This window comes from Carassius auratus, chromosome 2 (genome assembly GCF_003368295.1).
Source record: "Carassius auratus strain Wakin chromosome 2, ASM336829v1, whole genome shotgun sequence".
Lineage (NCBI taxonomy): Eukaryota > Metazoa > Chordata > Actinopteri > Cypriniformes > Cyprinidae > Carassius > Carassius auratus.
In genome coordinates, this window is record NC_039244.1 from 19,086,316 (window position 1) to 19,110,266 (window position 23,951).

The window sequence follows — 23,951 nt, forward strand, 5'->3', positions numbered from 1 at the left end:
AAGATGAATTCTTGCTGAATCTTTCCTCCCATAAAACATTCCCTCTCAAGGCAAGCCGCCAATTTTTATGTTTTTACAACATACAGACATCAGGGAGTTTTGCTTGTCATTCCCATAAAAACTAATTTTATCTGTTGGCTGGTTTAAAGAGCTCTTGGATTTCAAAGCTAATCCCCTGAAGTCATTTTTCTCACCACACATCGCCTGAGAACTTTGGAAATAACCTAAAATCACAATAAGAGCTTCCTTGTTGTTCAGTCAGCCCTTAGTAGCTCTCGACCTCAGAGCCTCTTCACGGTGCGGTAATCGACTCAAAAAGGTCACACACATGGACATCAGCACTACCACCTGCCTCCTACCGAAATGAACCAACACCCCAAGAGTTACTGTGTAGGCATAGACAGTCTCACACTCACACACTGACATTAACTCAACCTACTGGGTCTAGACAGCAAATGAACACAACTTCAGGCCTTAAAATGAGGCTTTCTTAAAAGATACTGCATTTTGGCCAAATTCGAAAGCAGCATCGCAGCGTCACATAGTATACTTTATTAATTAGGCCGTTCCAGAATGCATTGTGTCATGCTTGTTGAAATAATTCATCATAAATGGCAGAGAAGTAAAGAGAAACAATGACTATAATATACTTTAGTATATTATAATATGTTCACTGTGAATCAGGCAATCCCAGAATGCATTGTGACATGCTTTGTGATCAAATAAAAAGGTACTTAATGAGTCACAAAAATATGAATATATTTTATTCACAAAAACATTTTTTTGAAAACATTTTGCCCAGTATTTGATATGTATTTTTGAGTTTTTTGGTGCTTTGTTGTTAGCTTAGCATAATGCTACCACCTGATTCTATAAAAAAATCTGATATTTTATAAGATCAGGAGACAGACCACACACACACAGCTCAAGTCAGGGTGTAGTAACACCCCTCGGCAACTGTGGTGACAGAGCAGTCAGTAGATGGACATTTCCACTATGTGGGACTGAGGGGTTGTTTCAGTATTAGTTTACTGTGGGCATATATTTGTAATATAAATAACCCCTAGGGTTAGATTTGTGATTCTTATCAGCTTGATAAACTTACGCACTCTCATTCAAACACACGCAAACAAACCCATACAGACATTTATACCTCTGCATAATGTGGGAGTGGAATTAATGAGGTGGAAATACACACACGCAAAACCCATGAAACATGTTTTTAGCACACTGTGTTTAATTTAGTTTGGGTTATGACAGCATTCTCTAACACAAAAGCAGTGGTGTTTTAAAAAGTAGCATCACTAACCACAGAAAACATCCCGGCATTATCATGCTTTATTCATGAGCAGTCTGGGACAGCAGAAAGTACAATAAATTCCCCAGCAGATTTCTTGTTCTCTTTTGTTGTTGTTGTTGTTGTTTTAAATCATACTTTCTCTACTCTAAAAAAACGGGCAGCAGATAGCTGAGAGATGTATGGTTTATGACTGTGAAGAACAGGGGAGTTTTTGAAGAGATAGGCACGGGGCTGTCCCAGCCGGGAACGGCAAGAGAATTGTATTGCATTCCACGCTTCTGAAATACTTCTTATTTATTTATTTATTTATTTACCTTATAATAAAGTATTAAGCAAGGTAATTTATTATACATACACACACACATGTTTTTGTGAAAAGTGGGGACATCCCATAACCGTAATGGTTATTATACTGTACAAACTGTATATTCTATGGCCCTACACCAACCCTACACCTAACCCTAACCCTCACAGGAAACTGTGTGCATTTTTACTTTCTCAAAAAAACTTATAAGTGTTTTGAAAAATGGGGACATGGGTTATGTCCTCATGAGTCACCATCTCCTTGTAATACCTGTGTCATACCCATGTCATTATACAGAGTTGTGTCCTGATATGTCGCAAAAACAAGAGCGCGCGCACACACACACACACACACACACACACACACACACACACACACACACACACACACACACACACACACACACACACACACACACACACACACACACATATATATATATATATATATATATATATATATATATATATATATATATATATATCACATGAGTTTTTATCTTTAAGTTTACTATAGTCTTCACATTCTATACATTCACATTCTTCTTCATCACCTTTTTTCTATAATTATAATAATAATAATAATAATTATTATTATTATTATTTTGTTGTTGTTAGGAAAGGCCCCTTTTGGGTTTTCCTCTGACTGAGTAAAACACTTTTGCACCACCCACAGTTTCACCTCCATGTCTTACTGTTTCAGCTCCAGTGAGAAGCGCGTGATACTCTCGTCTCCCTCGATTACATTGTCGTCAGTGCTGCACATCTTCAAAACTGTAACCTCCCACTGTTCTGAATGTCACCTCTGAAAAACCCTGTCAACGGATCAAGCATAAACACCCACATATTTCTGTTCAGTGAAACTGAACAACTCAGCATTGACTGACAGTGTATAGCTAATAACAGTAACATGTCTCATTTTGAACTGAGCCAACGGCCTTAAGCATGAGGAGGTGAGATGATTTTGAGATGGAACCTCTCGAAGGGGTTGAATTTCTTCTGAGTTTTGAGTTCAAATTGATATCTTAGACTTGAATAAGATATTGCATTATTAAACAGATTATGATTTGTTTGTGAGTTGCCAAAGAGGTCAGAAGGTTGAGTCTAGTCTGTTAGGATAAAATATACTATATTTATATGTATACATCATATATATGGCTTCTCTGAATTGATTTTAATTTTGTTGTTGTTTTTTTTATGCTAGTTTTACAGAAATAACTACTTTTTGGTTTTACTTATTTAACTGTTTTTGTCCAACAATTTTTCTTCTGATTAGAAAAATGTTTGTTATTATTTACAAAAATTCTATATGATTATTCTGGCTTTGGGTCACCTAAAAAGATATGTGTTTTACAGACATAAAAAAAAAATCTACTTTAACTTTAAGTAAGTAACAGAAGTAAATCACTTTGTCTAAACATGTAGGAGATCCATAAATCCACGGATGTTTTTATACTTTGACTTCAAGCCTTTGGCTTTAGTGCTGCTGTTAGGTGCATCTGGGATCCAGGCTGCCATAATAATCAGGAGGGAATGTTGTGGGAATTCCCCCTATCTGCTACTTTGGAACGTCTTATTGGTCTGGCGTAATATTTGTTCCTGTAAAAAGAGAATGTTCAAAGAAAGAGAGAATGAGAATATAAAAGTTTTAAGTTAAAGGACAGGTTTGTACTTTAGTTGGATATTTTTAATAGTACATGGACAAGGCAAAAACATTAATAAAAAACTACTACATGTTAATTCAAGTTATATTTCCACTTGCATCACAATGATACATTTCCAGTCCAGATGGTGAATGAGCAGGGAGAGCGGGTCATACTGACAACAAGTTGTTAATAATTCACAGTTTAAGCAAAGATCAGCAAACCATGTGTCATGTTACATGTGAATATTAATGGGCTGTGTCAGCTATCAGCATATGAGAAATCAGTTTTCCCTCAGTACAGCAACTGAGCTGAATGTTGAGTCAAGGAAAAATTATTAAATAAACAGATAGGGTCATACACCAATATAGATCACCATAAAATACTTTCCCCATCTAAATATATTTATACTCTCCAAGTACATTTTGCATTTACCAGAAAAAAAAAGTCAAGGTAATTTTTTTTAATACATTTAGGCATTTGAAGGTGTAAATGGAATATATTTTCAATTTGAAATATACATTTCCTTAAGCTGTGCCTTTTACAATAAACATTTTGCTTATTTTACAAAGTTTACAGGTTACAAAACTTGGGCAGCAACAAACAACAAGTAATAAGAGATGTCCACATCCTTGGCTGCTGTAGAGACATCATGCCTACAATATTGATCCTATTAGTTAATGTTTTTTGTCAAATGGGCCGGCTGCTGACACATCGGATCTTGTCGAAGTCGAAGCAGAGATTTGCAGTCAGACAAATTTTAAGGTGATCGTATTGAGAAAAACTGCGTAAAAAGTGTTAAAAGTCAAAGAGCCATCTGATTTACCACAGTGTGAGTTTCATCACATGTGCAATAAAGAACAACCAGACTGAAAAGGAAGTTGCCATTTCACCCCTAACCAGTTTCACATGAATTAGTTCACACTTTGCTGTAAATGTTTCTGGTTTAATGGCAGACCCCTTTCACAAACTAATACACCCTCATTTTCTTTTAGGCAAACTAGAGGGCCTTCCCTGAAAAGTCTTCTACACACAAAACTCTGCTTATCTGACCATTCCTTGGGCCTGTGCCGGTGTCTAGAAGAAGTCCACAACAGTCTCCCATCACCCGCCACCCACCATACAATCCCTGCTTTTGTCAGGAAACACTGAACAAGCCAGCGGACAAGGCCTTGTTTGGTCTTCAGAGTGTTGCCATGTGGTGGGACAGAGGAAGTTACAAATTAAAACCAGCAATTAAAATCAGCAATCGCTCTTTCAGTAGGACCACTTTGTGTAGATTACCATGAGGTTTGCCTTAAAGACTCCAAGAAATCCTAAATGGAGTTTTGTGGGATTTAAGTCATATCTGTTTGCGCTAAAGTCATCTATACCAGTGGTTCAGGCCTAATGTAAATTAGTTATATTAACATAATCTTAAAAAAAAAAAAAAAAAAAAAAAAAAACACTTATCTATATGCTCAGAAATTCTGACAAAATGAATCTTAATGAGATACTGCCACTTTTTTATCTAATAAGAAAACAGACCAAATATATTGATGACTCATCCTGCACTACACAGATCTGGTCCAATCGAATGCTCTCTAGTAAGAGAATGACCCGCCCCTGACACAACCTTCAACAGTAAGAAGCAAATCATAGTTAAAAGGATAGTTAATGCAAAAACAATTGTCAAAATAACACTGGACCCCATCGATTTCATTGTTTGGACAAAAACAGAAGCACAAATTTTTGAAACAACAGAGGAATTTTTTTTTTTTTGACGTAACCAAAGTCTACAAGTAAGGGATGAGCAATTAATTAATGTGTTTGTATAAGAGACTCCGTTTATTTACATTGAAGCATATATAGGTGAAATGACCTGGCCAGCAGTGTAACAGTTTGTGATACTCAGCAGTGACTCTCAGCTCAGCTGAACCTGGCCAAGGAGGGGGCAGGGTTCTGTGAATCTGTAAGGAAATTGAGGAAGCTTCAAAAAGAAGTGCAACTCCATTTTGTTGTGGTTTCCTGAATGTGATTCACTGGTTCGACTGCCTCTGGAAAATACTGGCGAGTGGGTGACAGCGCAATTGCTCAGTCAGAGTGAGAAACGCACCCCAACTTTTTACCGTTTTACTGTTTACTCACGCAGGCTTACTCAAAACATCAAACCACTGCAATGTCAGGTTATAAGAGCTGTGGGATATTTATGAGACAAAGTCGTATGTTTAGGTTAAAACGCAGGCGTTTCATTTCTTTTCTTTTGCCGTGGTTTACAAGTTAGCAAAGAGCTAGAAAAAATGTCTCTTATGCTCACCAGGGTTGCATTTAGTAGATAAAAAAAATAAAAAAAATAAAAAAATAAATATATATATATTACAGTTTCAAATAGCTTTTTGAATTTAATATATTTTATTTATTTATTTTTATATTCTTGTGATGGCAAAGCTGAATTTTCATCATTATTACTCCAGTCAGTGCCACATGATCCTTAAGGAATCGTTCTAGTATGGGTCTGCGTTGGTGCTCAAGAAACATTTCTCATTAAATATCAATGTTGAAAATAGTATTTTTCTGGATTCTTTGATAAATAGAAAGTTCAAAGGCGCAACTATTTGAAATAGATTTATTTTTAATATTGTCAAGGTCTTGACTGTCACTGTTGATCAATTTAATGCTTAAATAAAAGTATTGATTTCTTAAAAAAAAGAAACAGACTAAACCCTGTCTCTTCATCATGTCATCTGCGTGCCTCACTAAGCACACCCACATGTTCTGTTTATGAAACATCGTACATTTATTTGTGATTCAGAAAAGATGTTAATCTGACACCATGATTAAAGTCAATGAAATATGCATCAGTGTAGGTCTCAATGAATAATGCAGAGAAACAGAATGCTTTGAAATGATAACAGTTCAAAATATCAGTTAGAGTCTGAACATGCCTCTTTTTTTAAACTATGGATTAAATATCATTAAAAGGCAGTACCATCTTATATTTCATAGTGGAGATCAGAATCTGTTAAGCTGTTTTGAATTGACACATCTATCCACTTAAAAATCTCCCCCATAAAAATGTTTTGACTTGTAGATGGGTGTTACCTCTATCAGAAATGATCAATACTTCAGTAGATCTCTACTGTGGCTTTTTCTTTTTGGGATTGTTGATTTGAGAATGAAAATTCTGTTGTTCATGTCATTCCAAATGTACATGATGATTTTTATTTTAATGAGATATTTTGTGTTTCAAAAATGTTTCAGTTGGGTGACATCATTAGACCTGAAGTGTGTAGTATTTAAATTGTGTAACACTAGAGCCCTCCGGCCCACTGAATACAGATAAAAAGTTAACCTTGGTGCTTGTTGTATCAGTGTGTGCCACTAACTCTGTGTGCATCAAAATCACATGTTGACCCCTAATCCTAAATATTAAACTTCTATGCAACATCTTCTCCAGTGGATATGACACATAAAATGGTCAAAAATCTCATATTTAAATGATGTTAAGAGACGTAGAGGCACTTTTTTTATATTCATACAGCATACTATTTTAGTATTTATATATATATATATATATATATATATATATATATATAAAACGTTTATTTTATATAATTTTTTTAAAATAGTTTTTATTTTAATAATTTTGTCATGTTTTCAAATATGTATATTTTTTTTATTTCAGTTTGACTTCAACCTAAACCTATTTTATTTCAATTAGTTGCAAAAGGAAAACTTTTAAGTTTTTAATCTAATATTTGCATTTTATTTTATTTAAAGGTTTTTTTTTTTTATTAACAAAAAAAATACTTTTTAATAGTTTTAGATTGGCACTCCAACCTAACAACCAGCCAAAACGACTACATAGCAACACCTAACCTCCCAAAACACTGTCAATCCCTGGCAAGCATTTTATGGCAAACATTACTTTTTCTTCTTCTGAAAAGTAAAAGTTTCGTTTCTGTACGGCAACAATCTTCCAGTTGATTTATGGAAAAATTTCTTTGAGTTCTTTGTCTGTATGAAAACACAATTGGTTTTCCCCTCTCAAAGGTCTTGCCTTTTCAACTGCCTCCACTGTTTGTGTTTTTGGCTTATCAGCACTTTTTAAACTCCTCTAGTGTATTGATACTTCTGCAGACATGTCCAGACATGCTGGAACTTGTTGACCTTTGAGCACCTGTCATTTATTTCCAACTTCCTCACAAATATCCTTGTGTTTTGCATGGCTAAAATCAATATGGAGAAGAGAAGAGTTTGGGGTGGAAAGGTTATCATGATTATGAACAACAACACTTTCCATTAGATGTAAATTATTTGTCAGTGATTTTCTTTGAGATAACTCTCACATGGCTTATAGAGTTGTTTTTGGTCAAACAGCCTCCTGACTTTGCTAAGATTGGTTTAGTGAGTCAGAGATTCTGCGCAGAGGTGCGTTTCATGAGCTGCTTTTGTTTGGAAGTGACTTCAGCCCTCCTTTTCCTCTTGATTGCAGTGGAAACAGATGGCTCTGCCTGATACCGCCCACTGGCAACCAGAGATCAGAACCTTTTCTCTCTCAAATTCAAGAGATCAGCGTGATACACTAAGGCCCTGTGCAATGAAGCTCTACAGCACTGTTGGAAATACAAAAATGACCATACAGCAAAACATTTGCTAAACAAAAAAATGATGCTACTGGTCAAATAAATTTGAATAACCATGACTGCACTGGAGATCGGCCATAATTGTTGATAAGCTAATCAGGCTGCTGTGGAAGACTAAAATAAAAGGCTTTCCATGACTACAAGTAAGTTGGTGGCAGATATCCAGGTTGTTCAATGCTCTGTGTGAATGATTGCCTGGCTTGTGGGGCATTATTTAGTGTGTTTTCCCATGTAGCCCATTTTGATAATAATTTACGGGGCTGCTCTTTACTTAGAGAAGCACTCGCAACAGTGAGCGTGGACCACTTACTGACAGCATTAGTTGAGAAGAGAGACCCTCACTGGAATACAACAGTATTCAGATTTAATTGAGCTTCTAAACAGGTAAGGAAATTTGGGGTAACCCATTGTCATGTCGATCCCAAGTTCTACATACTAAACAAAAATGTTGGTGATTTTTAAAGATGGTTTTGAAAGTCATGTTAACACTCTTGGCTTATTTTGATTGACTTTACTGCTTTTGTGTTTTGAGTTTTAGAGATCCCAATGATGCAGAGCTGTTATTCTAACCTATTCAAAACGTATTTGACAGCTATTTTTAAAGTTTAAATCTATCTATCTGTTATCTGTCTCTGTCTGTCTATCCATCTCTATCTAGTATATATATATAGGAAGATTTTTGAAGCATATGTAAAGCTTTTGACTCAGGGGGCATTTTAGCTTGTATATTTTTGCTGCTAATGGTGTGGAGGTTGACGGTAAGGATGTGCTCATTAAATGATTTTATCAATAGCACTTTAATTTACAGTCCTGTTACTCATGTACACACTATGTACTTATTATAGTAATTACAAAAACTAGGTACTTACCCTGAACCTACCCATAAACCTAACCCTACCCCAAGTAGTAACGTTATATGACAGTATTTTCTTAGGTAGGTACACTTTAAGTACACTGTGTAAGTACATGTAAGTGCACGTACTGTAAAATAAAGTTTAACCATTTTATCTGAATGAGGATACACGATCGCTTGCTGTTCTTTTCTAGTAACTCAGTGGTGAAAGGCTCTCTATCCTACCCATACCTGTACTATTTCCTTGTTGTTTCTATTCTACATGTGCGTAGAGTCGTAAACTATGGTAAAGGTTTTGGCACAAAGATTAATATCTCTCAAGAGTGTTGTGGAAGCAAAGACTGGGGAGAGGCAGAAGAGTGGTGAACTGAACTTGAGCTGTGGAATATTGTTGACTAAATCTGAGTAATTTAACAGCAACTCACTGCACAAACAGGTGGGAACTTCCCTGACGGTGTTGAGAAAAGTTTCGTACAATGAAAAGAACCTTATTCTCTTAAAGAAGCTCTTCTGGTTGGCTTCCAAGAAATAGATGAAACCAGGTGCCCAGGTTAAAATCCGTTTTTAAAGGTTACAGTTACTTAATCTAGGTCTGGACTGAATCTAGGTCTGTGGCTCGAAAACCATTCTTGTGAGTCTGGCCCAATAAACCACTCAAATTGAAATTCATATCCTATTGATAAAAAAATATAAGAATCAAAACCTCAGCAAATCAGATTAATAAAATGCATTGATCAATTATCAGCTAACATCTTACAGGTCTTTTTTCAGTCTTCCTGCCCTTGTGATGTTATGCCCTCACATATTTTTAAAGAGGCTTTTCCAGTTTTGAGTCAATGGGGTGGTGCCAGCCACTTTTAAACATGCTATAGTAAAAAGTTGAAAAAGCATCATCTTGATCAGCATGTCATGAATAATTATAGACCCATTTCAAAGGTCTTGGAAAAAGTTGTCTACTCTCAAATTTAATCTTACTTAAGCATTTTGATGGTTGTTGTTTTTTTTTTCTGTCTGGTTTCAGGCAATGATATAGTACTGAATCTGTGTTGGTGAAAGGTTACCAATGACATTTTACTCATTCTCGACTCTGGTTCTTGCTGTATTTTGATCCTGCTTAATTTAAGTGCAGCTTTTTGACACAGCAGATCATAAAATCCTTTTACAAAGATTCAATCATGTAACTGGGTTTTAGGGTCTGTGCTGGACTGGTTTGCCTCTTTCCTCAAGGAGATTTCCATTTCTGTTAATGTAGGGGAATGCTTCTTTTCTTGTGCTCACGATAAGAGCACAAGATAAGTGCTCTTACGGTATTCCACAGGATTCTATTTTGGGTCCCCTTCTTTAGAATTATATCATATTATTCAGAGACAACTTATCTTTTCATTTCTATGCTTATGACCCTCAGCTTTATCTTCCTGTTAAATATAACAGTTGTTCTGTGTCCAGTTTGTTTGATTGTCTGCATAACAAAAAATGCTAGATGGACATGATTATTTCATAGCTAAACAATGACAAAACTGAAATAATTATATATGGCCCATCAGTTCTGACCTATAAAATTGTCAATCACCTTGGCTCCATCTCTTGTAATGTGTCAAAAACCTTGGTCTTACATTTGAAAAAATCATAAAAACTAAAAATGTATTGTTGATTTAAAAAAGATCTGTTGTTTTTTCTTATACATGTTCATTCATGTCTTAACTTATGAATGAAATATCTTTTTTTTATTTTTATTTTTTAATGCTCTAATGTAAAGATATGGAAAAAAACGAACTTTTTCCCTTAAACTGTTTTTCTTGGGCCTTAAGAGGTTAGATCTGCTTCTTTATTTTAGACCCTTTTTAAAACGAGTGTTAATTTTCATTTGTCCATAAGGTTTTGTTTTGTATACTGTCTTTTATTTTGTTTTAAACTGACACACTATTGTTTTTTTATATTGGATTTGTCATGTCACTCTCACAATCCCTTACTCTGACCTGACCTTTTTATGGCCCACTAATGCCGTCACCTTTTGAAATGATTTTGTGAGACACAGAGCTAAATTCACTGGACAGGGACAAAATTATAATACTGGACCCCCCATACACTCAGAAGCATTGATTTAGTAGGCTCCCTCTAGTCCCAAGGCCTGGGACAATGTTGCTGGTTGTTTTCCCCTGATGGTCAGACACCCTTTATAAGTAACACTGAGTACCACACTCCATAACCGTGGATTTATGAGGGCCAGATTCTTTTGCAGTAGCCTATAACTAATAAATCTCAATTAACTTTTAAATAAAATCAATATAAATGTCTTTGGGTCAAGGAAACTATCTAATTCAGAAACCTGTGTCATTGAGGAAACAATAGTAAAATTTCAGTTTGTGTTACTGGGAAAGGCCCTTTGTCTCAAACCTGTTTGTGTACTAATTTAACCACTGAACCCACATGATCTATTTTACAGAGTTGACCATCCTGTAATTTCACATCTTTTTCACCAAATACAATGTTGGGAATTCCACATATTGGAAATTATGTAATTTGTGCCTGAATGACTTACTACAGATATAATGAATAGAATACTAGAATAATTGAGTCTTACTGTTTACTTTAGTGTGAAAAAAAAGTGTTTTTCACTGAAGAAAAAGTTAATAAATGTATCCTTTTTCATCACTGTTAAATTGTGATGAGTGATGTGGAATATAACTTTCAATTAAAATGCCTTATACATTTTCAGAGAAGAAGCAGAATTTGTCTTTGTCCCTTGCAAAATTCTTAGAATTTTTATTTAGATTTTTTTTTTTTTTTTTAACAAAGAAATATTGTTTTTTTTTTGGCACAATGCACAATAATATTGGCATTAAAATGTTAGGCTTGGTGCAATGATAGTTGCTCAGGCTGGGAGCAAAGACGTTTTAGCACTGATCTTCAGCCCCAAAACATTTATTGTACCAGGTCTGACACACAACACAGAGTTTTATTGTTGGTAATGATGAATATCTATACTTGCAAAGCTGTAACCACCTAGAATCACCCATTGAAAACAAACAAAAAACTAGTCTAAATGTTTGTTGGACTGCATTCCAAATTTGCTGAAAATGAGCCTATCCAGATGTACTGTAGTGTAGTATGTTTCTTCTTTAATCTGAGTCAGAATGAGGGCTCAAACCGCTGATAAGAAACATCAAGTCCCACAATTAATCAGAAGAAGAAGAAGAAATAAATCTACTGTATTTTTTTAGATGACCTGAGGCTTAGAACATTTCCAGCAAATTTAATTTTTTGGGTGAAGTATTCCTTGAAAATTCTCTTTTTTTTCTATAAATAAGGTGAATGTCTATATATAATTTGATATATACATTGTGAAATGTACAGTGAAGAAATAATTAAAATCACGTTTTGAACAAGGCTATATTAATCAATACAATGTGGACTGTGTCCTCACAGATTTCTTCATCATGGCCAATCAGCCTCTACCACTGTCTCAGGAGACTTTAGCTCAGTTCAATCGCTCCATGGCCACAGAACCAGGTGCTTCAGGGCCTCCAAAGCGACGTCTGGGCTCTATCTCCATTCGCCGAAGCTCCAAAGATCAGCCCCACCACAGACCCCTTTTCCTCAGGGGCATGACGGTTCCTTCTTCTGAGTTGTCGTTCTTGAGTGCCAACGTCAGCAATTCTCACGTCTCCATGGGCAAGCGGTTCTCATTCGCAGGCTGGCACCAGGGAGGAAGAGTGAGCTTCTCTGGACTGTACCTCCAACAACCCATCCAGGAGGTTTATGTGGAGAACACCTATAGAACGGGACCAGAACCAGGGTGCCATTTCAGTGCTACCAGGACCAAGCAGATCTTACAGGCTACTTTGGATAGTTATTTGGAAGGTGTGTGTTACAGTCCTGATAGTTGTAGCCAGCTTTGTCTGATGTTAGCAGATCTAGTTCTCAGTGAGCTAAAAGATGTCAGTCCACCACGATATAAACTTGTGTGCCAGGTGGTGGTCGGACAGAGCGGTAAACAAGGTATAAGGGTGGCCAGCCGTAGCCTGATGAACCTCAGTACTGACAACTACACATCTGTTGTTTTCCAAAATCACTCATTGTTTGCTGTGGCTTTAGTACACGGTATGTACTTTGAATGAAGGCTAAATCAACAAACATATTATATACCACATCACACACACACACATATATATATATATATATAAACAGTAGTATAGCAAAATAACAAATTGTAAAGAAAGATTTTTTTTTAATAGACAGAAAGGGTCAGTACAATTTTGTTTTTTTCTGAATTGATTTTCTCATTGTATATCCAAGTTTTTCCATTTTAATACATTTAAAAATAATAATAATTAATGCTATAATGGCAAAGCTGATTTTCTAGCAAACATTACTTCAGAATCATGTATTATCTAAATTTTAATTTTATATACACTAATTGTATATAAAGAAAATTGTATACAAGAAGATAAGACATAAGCAATAACATGTTTTATTTTCTGCCTTTTAAATATATATATATATATATATATATATATATATATATATATATATAGTATGTGTGTGTGTGTGTCAGTAAGTTTTCTTATGCCCAATTTAATTTCTTGCGGAGTAAAAGTAATACATCTGAAAAGAGAATAAACTCAAGAGACAGAAAATTTATATGTTCAATCAACTTTATTCCCCCCCCCCCCAATACATAAAAAGTGATCATACTGAACATTTCCCAGTGTTGACACCATACAATTATGTTACATCAATAAATAAAAAACTATAAATAAAAATATAAATAGAACACGTGCCACAATTAATTAATAATACTTGTTAGGATTTGTCTGAGGGTAATGGCTTTCACAATGTCGCTATTCTGAACACTTATTTAACACTTACAGCCATGGTCACAGTTTTGAGGACATTAGGATAACTTATGATGGAGCATGTCAAGTAAACAAAGCTGGAGGCACACTGAATACATAGTCTTTTTTTTCTCTCCTCAAGTACAGACATTAAAGATATAACTTTTAACAGCAAAAAGCTTATATCAGGTGTGTATTTGTAGTGTTTCTTCCCCCACTCCTACCTAACTCGCATGGAAAACCGAATATGAAGACTTTATGAAGCCCCTTTAATTCCCTTTGTGACTCAAGCTTGGGATCCAGGGCCATTATTGCACAGAGGAATCCATCAGAAAGGCACTTTAGTCTCTCCCACTCCTAACTGCTCCTCCATGAATTACAGTTCCACCTCAGCCATCTTTAAAACTAATCTCATTAAAAGAATAACCATTTGGTGTCCGCAGCTCTTTGTGTACCATTTAGTGAAATAAAATGTTAAAAAAAAAAAAAAAAAACCCAGGTGATAGAGCATAAAAAAGCCAAGCCCATCTTGCGCAGTGTTTGGGACCGCGCAAGCTAGACGCTTAAGAACCCTGTGAGTTTTACGCCATCTGCATTTCAGTCCAGTTAAAAAAAAAAAAAGAAATAAAAAGAACAAGCTTGAATTTTGGTTGTGCACACTGTGAGTCAAGCTGGTAGTGTGATACGGTCGGTGTAGGCTCAGCCGCAAAAGAAAACCAAACAAAACAGTGCACCATAGTTCAAAGAGGCCAGCCAATGACCAAGGACAGGAGATCTTTGTGGCATCGTGAAAGCTTCCCCTGATTTTTTTTCCTTCGTCGTAGTCCTTTTTCGCTTCTCAAATGGAAGCGGTAAGCAGCAAATCACAATCGAAGTTCTTCGGCATTATGCATTGGTGTAGTGCTGGAGAAGCTGTACCACGTAATGAAGCCGCTGCCGGAGCTCCGAAGAGCAGCCCCTTTCAGAAAGCACGTTCAGAGGGTAGGAAGAAGAGACGCGCTCCTTACTGATGTGCGTCAGCAGGTACGAAGAGTCCGAGGTCTTGCACAGGATGATTTTTGTGTGGTCGGTGTAAAAATTTACCTGTGTAAGAAAGCGGACAGAGAGGGAACGTTGTGAATTGGGCAATCAATCCAAATGATCAATGTTTCATGTGTTCCTGCATGATCGGAGACTCACCTGTATGGTTCGGTTGTCAAAGAGCATGACCAAGGCGTGATCAGTCTTGATCCACTGCAGAAGCAATGGAGAAGAGCTTGGAGATGGCTGGTCCTCACAGTTGACATCTCCACCCTACAAAAAGGAAAAAGTGTTTTTTAAAATAAACTAAATCTTCAAAATATTTGGACATGTACATATTTCCAAAATATATTATTGAATTTATTTGAAATCAAATTCCATTTGAAAAAGGTTATTGCTGAACCTCAATAATAGTTTAACGAAAATAAAATGTAATTTAAATAAGATACTTAATAGTGCATCTCAGAATGTAAATAATAATACTTTTTGGACTTACTTCCATCAGGTTCTGCTCCATGTAGTTAGCCATCAAATCCACTATGTGTTTTTGATTCTGGAGCTTTTCTGGTAGAGCATCGGCCGGAAAACTAAAGTGCTTGTTGTTTGTCAGACAGAAATGTACAGTCCTGCGGAAGAATAAAGAGAAGAGCTTCAAATAAAAAGGTAAAGCTACTTAAAAACAATTTGGTTGAAAGCAGAGAATTTGTAAAGGGTAAAGCACTCTGTGTGGGTCAATCAGAGCTCAGTCCGAATGCCAGACTGGAGACTCGGAGAATGGGAGCACAGAAAGTAAGCGGACATACCTCCGCTGGTCACACAGGCTCAGATGAGTGCCTTCGTTGAAGAGTACGCCAACGTTTTGATTGGAGAGCTGGTAGCCGAAGCCGTATTTGTTGGAGTAGTCGACCCACTTGGTTACCCATATGAAAGGCTTGGTTTTAGAAAGGCAGGGGGGGTTTCTTGAAGCTAGAAGAGGAAAGGATAATATTTGAGTACATGGTCAATGGCTTGAAAATGGCCATCGCCTAAGCACCTCAGTGTGACAAGAGTGCGGGAACAAACCTGTTGGCATGGAAGACAAGCAGCTGTTGAGAACCTTCATGGCAGATTCGGCTACAGCAGCAGGGGTAGGGATATCGTCACTAGCTGAGGGGGGAGAACAAATTGAAAGGGATTAATAATAGTAATAAAAATAATATTAGTGGTGTCTTGGTTATATTTTAAATTATAGACAACCGTTGTTCTGCTTTATGTTTTTGTAGAAAACCACAACCTTTAACTTTTGATAAATAGTGTAAATATAAAAAGGCAGACAAATCTATGAAGGGGTAGAACTGACAAGTCACCTTGCTGCTAAACGAAGCAAAAACTGAGCAAAAAAATTTAAATAGATTAGGCCAGGATGTTTTTGGACAAACTTGTTCTTAATAGCGGCCTTTGAAAGCTTGGGGGTTGAGCCTAAAATAGGCTTCCACGCATACGAAACTATTTGCTGCTGTATGTCTGAGCGAATCTGCTTCTACGGTCCCTTACCATCAGTGCTGCTGGCGACAGTGCCTTTAAAGGAACGAGAGGCAGACTTTCTGGACTCCTCCTCGGCCGGGGTGTCCAGAGGACCAGAGCTTGCCAGTTGAACCGTGGGAGAGGTTGCCTGAGTATCAAGAGAAAGTCATATTTTATTTTACAATCGTAAGTACTGCCTTATACCCAGTTTTAAGCAGTTATCATCATGCACAGTGGACAACTATTTTCCAATCTTGTGTCTCAAGCTTAAAAGACCCATGTGTCATGCGAATAATTTAGCAACTGTGTGGGTTTGATTAGCAATTTTGGGTTTGGTCAGTACAGAGTAAATCAGAGACATTATGCACAATAGCTGGACGATTGCACTCTTTTATTCATCTACAGCAGCTTTCAAAACACCCCACACTTTAGCGGTGCTGAAAAACAGCATGCATACTGATGCGGCTTTCTGTCACAGTCATGAGTGATCCAGGGAGCGAAAGTTTACAGCGTAGCTATTAAATACACACCAATGCACAAAAATGTAAGATGAATTACCTCATTCCCTCCCATTGTCTTGTAGCTCATTTGCCGACCGATGGAGTGCTTCACCATGCCGGAAACCAGTTTAGAAATGTCATCTTTCTCCTCACCAGGTGTCTTTTCAACAGCTGCAATGACATTTCAAGTCAATAACAAACTAATGTCAGAAACTAAGGTTTGAATCCAAACCAATGGTGTTATGTCAAGTAACTCTATATATATATATATATATATATATATATATATATATATATATATATATATATATATATATATATATATTAAAAAAAAAAAAAAAAAAAAAAAAAAAATCACATTTGGTATTTGAAGTAGGCACGCACCTTTTTGCTTCTTTTTACCAAAGAGGCTTTTAGCCATCTTGGTGAAGAATTTCTTGGCGGGGCTGGGAGGATTAAGCTCAGGCACCATCACACAGCTGCTGGGAGGGAGTTTTTCTGGGGTGAAGCCCTGAGGGAGTTAAATAGTAGATGGATTGCGGAATTAAAACAAAGTAAACACTTAAACACAAAAACACTGTTCCTTATAATTTCCAAAGGTTTAAATGTATTTGGACACAGATGAATGATTACTCCGGCTTATTAGTATGCTAACCTTTGTGAAATACTCATGGGCCAGTATCTGATCCAGTGTAAGGCGGTCAGAGGGGTCTTTCTGAAGGACTGCGGAGATCAACTTCTGTGCGGATGGAGTGAGGGACTGAGGAAGGCTGTATTTCACTTCCTTAATACACTTGTAGGTCTCTTTCAAGTCTAAGGTTTCAAAAGGTGGATTCCCACATAAGAGTGTGTACCTGAATAGACAAGGAACTCGTCATCAGGGCTGCCACAACAGATGCATCATAAATCAACATCAATACTGTATAGTAGTGTAGAATAGACTTGATAAGGCTTACATTACACAACCCAGAGACCAAACATCGGACTCTGTCCCATGGCCTTGTCGGTTTAAGACCTCTGGTGCCAGGTAGTTTGGAGTCCCGCAGATGGTCCTGTAAGGATATTTTACATTAGCACACCGATAAAGTGTTGATTTATTAAAAGGTAATGAGGAAGAAGGCACATAAACTCACTTCTTCCTTTGCTCGACTGTCTCCAGTTTTGCTGCCAGCCCAAAATCTCCTAATCTCAAGTCCATGTTTTCATTCACAAAAAAATTCCCTGCAAAAAGAAATTGGAGCATTATCAAACCGACTGAATTCGATGGATGTCATGCTAAAATTCAAACAGGAGGCTAAAAAAACAGAACAAAACAAGTACCTAGTTTGAGGTCTCTGTGGAGGATGCCTTTGTTGTGGAGGTATTTGAGTGCAGATATGATCTGTTTGAGGTAGTAACGCACTTCTGGATCTGTCAGCGTATGTCTTGCTTTCCAAATGTGTGCCAGAGACTGTAAATATGGAGCGCAGGTTTAAAGTAAATGCCTCGTATTAACTAAATCAGATTATGAGAGGTCAGTTTTTGGCAAAGCAACTCACCTTTCTGCTGCAGAGTTCAAGGAAAATGTAAATGTTGTCTTGGTCCTCAAAATGATGAGAAAACTTCACCACATGCTTGTGTTGCAGGTTTTTGTGAAGCTCGATTTCATTGATGATCTGCAGGACAAAAACAACGAATAAACATTGGAGAGGCAGCTAGAAATGTGACGATTCTCACATGTGTATTTGGCTATTGTCCATTTACCTTCTCTCTCTGGTGTGGCTTTGAGACTCTGCTCTGAGGGATTACTTTCACAGCATACATCTTGTTGTTGGCAAGATCCGTCATCTCATAACATCGTGCAAAACCACCCTAAAATGAAAGACATTATATATCAAGTCACTCAGAAGGTTTCAACAAGAAAAACGCTGGTGTTTAAACTTAGGGTTATGATTAGCTAAAGTGTTCGGCTGCAGGTGCCTCAACAACGGTCTCAAAAATTATTGTCTAAAAAACTAACTAATTGCTTACGAAGACAACTTATCTGGAGATTACCAGAGTTGAAAATTAGATTTGTACGTTTTCAGCATCACTAATGTCAAGAATGCGGTCTAGTTCAGAGTCCATCAATACATCCAGACTTGTATTTGCAATCTAGAATTGGTTTTCAGTTAATTTCTATCCTTTGCACAATAAAAAAGGTGCATAATCCAATTTGCAACTGCTAGCTCTGAAACAAAATGGCTATTAATTATACAATTTTTATTTTTTTTGGAAACATTGCTGGAGATTGTACCATTTATCGGTTGACCTGACATTGGTCGACCTGATATCCGTCACATACGATGCATCATATCTGGAAAAAATTGCCTATTGGTTGATCCTTATTAATTAACAGATTAGTTAAGCAAATTCTGATTATTTTTTTTTAACTTCGAAATTTCGCTCTCTCTCTCTTTAAAAAGAATCTTCTTGGTCTACGATTTCAAATATTTAGGACATTTTTGCACCAATCCTTAGTTTATTTCTGACTTTGGTCCCAACACATGTACAAAGGAATGACGTATTCTTTTCCCAATCGACCAACCCCTCCTACAGCATCGCTCAATGATGCAGCACTTTAATATCTTGGATTAAAGAGACTTCTAATAATCAATCAATTAATTAAAAGAAGAATCTTGTTTTGTAAACAAGTGAACAACACCGGCAGAGTGGCCATTGGTTTAACTGATTATGATCAATGCAGCACATTTTCATATACGCCCGGATTAATTCATTTAATTTGTCTTTTCCTGACATCGAATCAAATCAAATCTGGAATCGTATTAAAAATCCATCCAATAGATAATGGACAATATTTTAAAAAGCAACAAACGATGCAGTGAGGGAAAACCAGCAGACCGGTTCTAGAAACACAGACAGAGCAGACTGCAGTCCAGTGGTTATGGTGCACCACCTCCCAAAACCAGCCGAACCCGCACTAGCACGCGCGAGACCAGAACGAGACCGATACATTGACCACAGTCCTCGTTTGAGCGCATCAGGAAACGCGATAAAAGAGACAGTGACAAATCGCATAATTAATTAAAATGACCAGCTCCGATTTATTCCAAACACTGAAAAACAGATTGGTACCTTTCCCAGAAGCTTTCCTTTACAGTACGATCTTCCCGTCTTTGCGTCCACCACCACCTGCGCGAGCTCCGTCTTAACGTGCTCTGATTTACTCCGGTTCGGCTTCGCGGGCGGTTGAGGGGCTTGAGACGGTTTGAACAAATCCGGATTCATAGTTTTACAGGGAAGACGCTGCGCTGAGGTAAAACAAGCGGGGTCCATTCATTTATATAGACCCTTCGACCTAGAAAATAATTCCTTGTGTGTAGTCCTAGTCCCAGTACCTTGAGAAGTTTTATAGTCCTGTGAGTCAAACATGCTCGACATCGGAGACCTGCAGTATATAAGCTCTCGGTGACGTCATGGGCATGGGCGGGGCGATAGACGGGGACGTCTGGAAAACGAAACAACGTCATTGGCTGCTGGAGATTTAATCAAAGATCACAGAGAAAGTGTTGCAGAAAAAGTGAATGAAAACCTAATAAGATCATCCAATCATAGTTGACGTGATTATGGACCTCCAAATGACTTGTACTGGCTGCTTTAATGACAGTGTTTCTTTTTTTCTTCCTTCTGTTTAGAGTTTGTGCACTAGACGACATGCCATTAAATTTTTTTAGTGTAAACATTTGTTTAGCATTATCAAATGTGCTTTGCATTATTTCATATTGGTTAACTGTGAAACCGTCCAATTCTTTGCAGAGATTAATTCATGATTTTGTCATACGGCATAAAAACTAAATATACAGATGCCCACCATGTGTTACACTTTATCACATCTTACATTTTATCATACTGTATTGTTATGTATCATTCAGAGTTGAATTAGGCATAATGTGGATGTAGCCAAATTACGTCACTGTGGAATATGCAGCTGTATAGAACTGAACTGAGAAACTTATGGTTTCATGAGCCCCCCTGTGGCTCAATACATAAATTACGGGGAGTTTTTTTTTTTTTTTTGCAATTATGTTTTCTAGATTAGAAAATGATTCTGTGACCGAAATTATAACCAACAAACACTAATTCACTGTCTAGTTTAGATTAGTTCCATTCATACATTTAATATCGCATCACAGCAGATTTATGAACATGGGTCTTTTTAGACACTTAATAAATAAATAAATAAACAAACAGATGAATAATTACTCAGGTTAATTAGTATGTTAACCTTTGTGAAATACTCGTGGGCCAGTATCTGTATCTCAACATCCAGTGTAAAGCAGTCAATTTTCTTTTATTTAACACTAAAGGTCTATGGTCCTAAGCACTAGAATGATTTTACAATAAACTTTAAGTTATTTCCATGATTTTACCACAATAAATATAAAAAGCTCCTTGTGGTTTGACAAATACACTATATTTTAATGAATAATAAAAAAAATTCAATAAAATAAATGAGAATTTATAAATTGCAGTAGCAAGAATAGAAGTGCATGACAGCAATATTATTATTTTTTGATTACCAGAAGCAATAAACTTTTCTTTTTTTGTTAAACATATAGTTCTAATTGCAAGAATATTGACTTCAGTAAGCCATTTGTTCCCATAATTTTACCAAAAAAAAAAAAAAAAAAAAACACATGCATATCCTGTTTTCATGCACCTCCTTGTGGATTTATAGGTAAACTACAGGGATTATACATTGTACATAAAAAAAAAAATAGTTATATTATCTACATTTTTAATTAACAAACACTGTTTTCTTTTACATACAGAGTTTATTTAGTTCTCTGTTTTCTCTCCTTGATGATGATGATAACAACATTGCATGACAGCAATATTTAATTTTAAGACCGCCCAAAGCAATTAATGAAATTTTCTTCTTTTATTTAAATTGACCAGAGTTCAGGTACATTGGTCTTAAGTGCAATAATAATATTGATCTAAAATCCACCTTTGAAGATTTGAACAAATGAACATTTGTTTACCTGAATACATAAGGAACAACTGAAAATGATCAACGCAGTCACAATTACAGTGGGAAGCGAAACATTTTATGAAACAAAACTTTCAATAACAGCTCCATGCAACAGAAAAAAGTAAAAAATATATAAAACAATTGATTGAATTGGAATGGCATGTATGCAGCAGCTGAATTTGAATGCTTCACTGTAAAAGCAGATCAGTAAGATGGCTTAGAAGTCAAAGTCATCTGCTTTGGCCTTCTTCTCCTGAGACTCAACCCAGGCCTTGTTGATAGTGCGTTTCATCTCGTCATCTCCATCCGTGTAGATCTTCTTCAGGACGCTCATCAGTCCCTCGCTTGGATCAGCATTCGCATCCAAGTTGGGTTTGCTAAAGCAGACAGGTTAAAATTCTATTAGCTTTTATCACTTTCATTTTTTTATGCATAAATCTGCACCATTCAATTTAAATGTTGCTTTAATATACATATTTTAAAATGTAAAACCAATAGAGAATTAAAGTGTGTGCATTTTACTCACTCTTTCTCCTTAGACTGTTTTTCTACTTGTGTCAAGCAGTCCCACTTTTTTGTTGCCTTCTTCTTGCACATAATAAGGACCATGTCTGTTTTGATCTGTAATCAAATGAAGTGCAGCCTCTTTATCTATACAGTTTTACAAATCAAATTTCCAAAAAAATATACAATAACAAAGAAAATTACAAACCTTTTTACTACTCCCTGCTACAATAATGGGATATAAAAGGTTGTTGACTGTCATTTGATGGTTCTTCCCATCCAGGTCTTTGACTAGAACATTGAAACCTCTGTGAAAACAGAAAAGCAGGACATTAAGAACACCATTATGGTGCCCATTTATTTTGGTTGAAAGGACCTTCATATGCATAAGGAAATGATACACACACACACACACACACAATAACAAATTTCTCCCTAACCAAATATTGAAAGCATAAAAAATAAGAAATATTCCACCATTTTACCGGAGTAAAAATTATAAACTAAAATAAGGCAATATTCAGTGTGAGATCACACCTCTCTGTGAAGTTGGCCTCAACATTTTCAGCTGGAATAGTATGTACACCTTTAAGTGTGATGTAGATTTTGACGAATTTGTCAGACTGGTCCCATCCTAAGAGAGAGACAAACAATGACAGGTGTATTAGACCATGCATATCATTGTGTCATAGCCTATGCCTATTATTATTAGGTACCAACGCACCATAATTATTAATCTTAACTGTGTATCCTTTGAGTGTTGTGTCCGTTTTGTCTCCAGAGTCTTTCTTGGCTTGCTGCAGTTTCTGCTGTCGTTTCTGTTCCAGCTCTTTCTCGATCTTCTTCTGCTCTTGCGTTAACACATCCCGCACGCGCTGGCGTTCACATTTCTCCAGCACACTCGTGATCTCTTTAAGATCACTCTCGAGACCGGCGATCTAATCACACAAAGTCAAGTCTGAGATCAAGTACAGAAGCTTGTTTACGTGTTCATTACAGCAGAGGATGAGATCAGAAAACAGATGTCATCTCACAGACAAGTGATACTTAATTCACCCAATGTGTATATTGTCCTATAAAACACGAGTTTCATTCACGTTCATAAGCTTCTTTATACCAGTGCACGAGGCTTTAATGGTACAATAAGAACGAACTAAAATGAATAAAACACACACACATAACGCACAGTCCATTATACCATCTCACTGATGTCCATCGCTGTCCTGAAGAAACCTTAGAAAACGACCTTCTGTTTCTAACTGAAGTGATGAAAATGAACTTTAATTTCAGTCTGATGCAGCGCTGCGTGTGCGCTGATATACATTGAGCGTTGTTTCTAGAAGGATTCTTGCTTCCTCGTTAATGTCAAAATAAAAGTCCTCCTTTTAGTGGCCTTTGATGAACACAATTAAGCTTCTAAATAATTCTTACAAAGACCAAAAATTCATAATCATGAAAAAAAGAATTACACTGATGCAAACCTATTACATTACATATAGGGAAAATGTATTCTTAACCTAATAAAATACAAAAATATATACTAAATTATTTATTTTTTTACTCATAACGTTCAAGATGTATAACAGCAACCAGAAAATATACTCAAAACATTTACTTGTTAACAAGTAAAAAATTCTAGTTCAAGCTTGCTTGATGTAAGGAGTGCTCATTTGCCAATGTACAAATAAAGTTAAAACCCAAAAAAAAAAAAAAAAAAAACAATACAAAAAATCACAAATATAGCACATTACACATTTTTTATTGTCTCAAATGTCATTGATCTCCATGTCTCTTAGTTTTTCAACAAGTTGCTTTCTTTATTAAATGCCTCACAATGAAATAGCGCATGTT

General features: G+C 36.3%; 3 protein-coding genes across 3 annotated transcripts; 1 reads left to right on the forward strand and 2 right to left on the reverse strand.

The window, feature by feature from the left end:
• Window positions 1–11,585: 11,585 nt before the first annotated feature.
• On the forward strand, window positions 11,586–13,088 carry LOC113040959 (tctex1 domain-containing protein 4-like). Its single transcript, XM_026199190.1, has 2 exons — window positions 11,586–11,658; window positions 12,151–13,088. Exons 1-2 carry the CDS (start codon window positions 11,586–11,588, stop codon window positions 12,840–12,842), a joined length of 765 nt encoding a protein of 254 aa, XP_026054975.1. The 3' UTR covers window positions 12,843–13,088.
• Window positions 13,089–13,492: 404 nt separating this feature from the next.
• Window positions 13,493–20,000, reverse strand: LOC113119136 (serine/threonine-protein kinase PLK3-like). Its single transcript, XM_026288369.1, has 15 exons — window positions 19,697–20,000; window positions 18,326–18,433; window positions 18,121–18,237; window positions 17,903–18,032; window positions 17,716–17,803; window positions 17,539–17,634; window positions 17,238–17,436; window positions 16,967–17,093; window positions 16,641–16,753; window positions 16,113–16,230; window positions 15,642–15,725; window positions 15,383–15,545; window positions 15,076–15,205; window positions 14,739–14,852; window positions 13,493–14,642 (listed from the first exon to the last, which is right to left on the reverse strand). The coding sequence occupies exons 1-15, from the start codon at window positions 19,895–19,897 to the stop codon at window positions 14,445–14,447; spliced, it is 1,986 nt and encodes a 661-aa protein (XP_026144154.1). The 5' UTR covers window positions 19,898–20,000; the 3' UTR covers window positions 13,493–14,444.
• A 1,484-nt stretch (window positions 20,001–21,484) lies between these two features.
• Window positions 21,485–23,471, reverse strand: LOC113119143 (calcyclin-binding protein-like). Its single transcript, XM_026288381.1, has 6 exons — window positions 23,299–23,471; window positions 22,825–23,038; window positions 22,638–22,734; window positions 22,309–22,408; window positions 22,123–22,217; window positions 21,485–21,973 (listed from the first exon to the last, which is right to left on the reverse strand). The coding sequence occupies exons 1-6, from the start codon at window positions 23,314–23,316 to the stop codon at window positions 21,814–21,816; spliced, it is 684 nt and encodes a 227-aa protein (XP_026144166.1). The 5' UTR covers window positions 23,317–23,471; the 3' UTR covers window positions 21,485–21,813.
• Window positions 23,472–23,951: the final 480 nt, after the last annotated feature.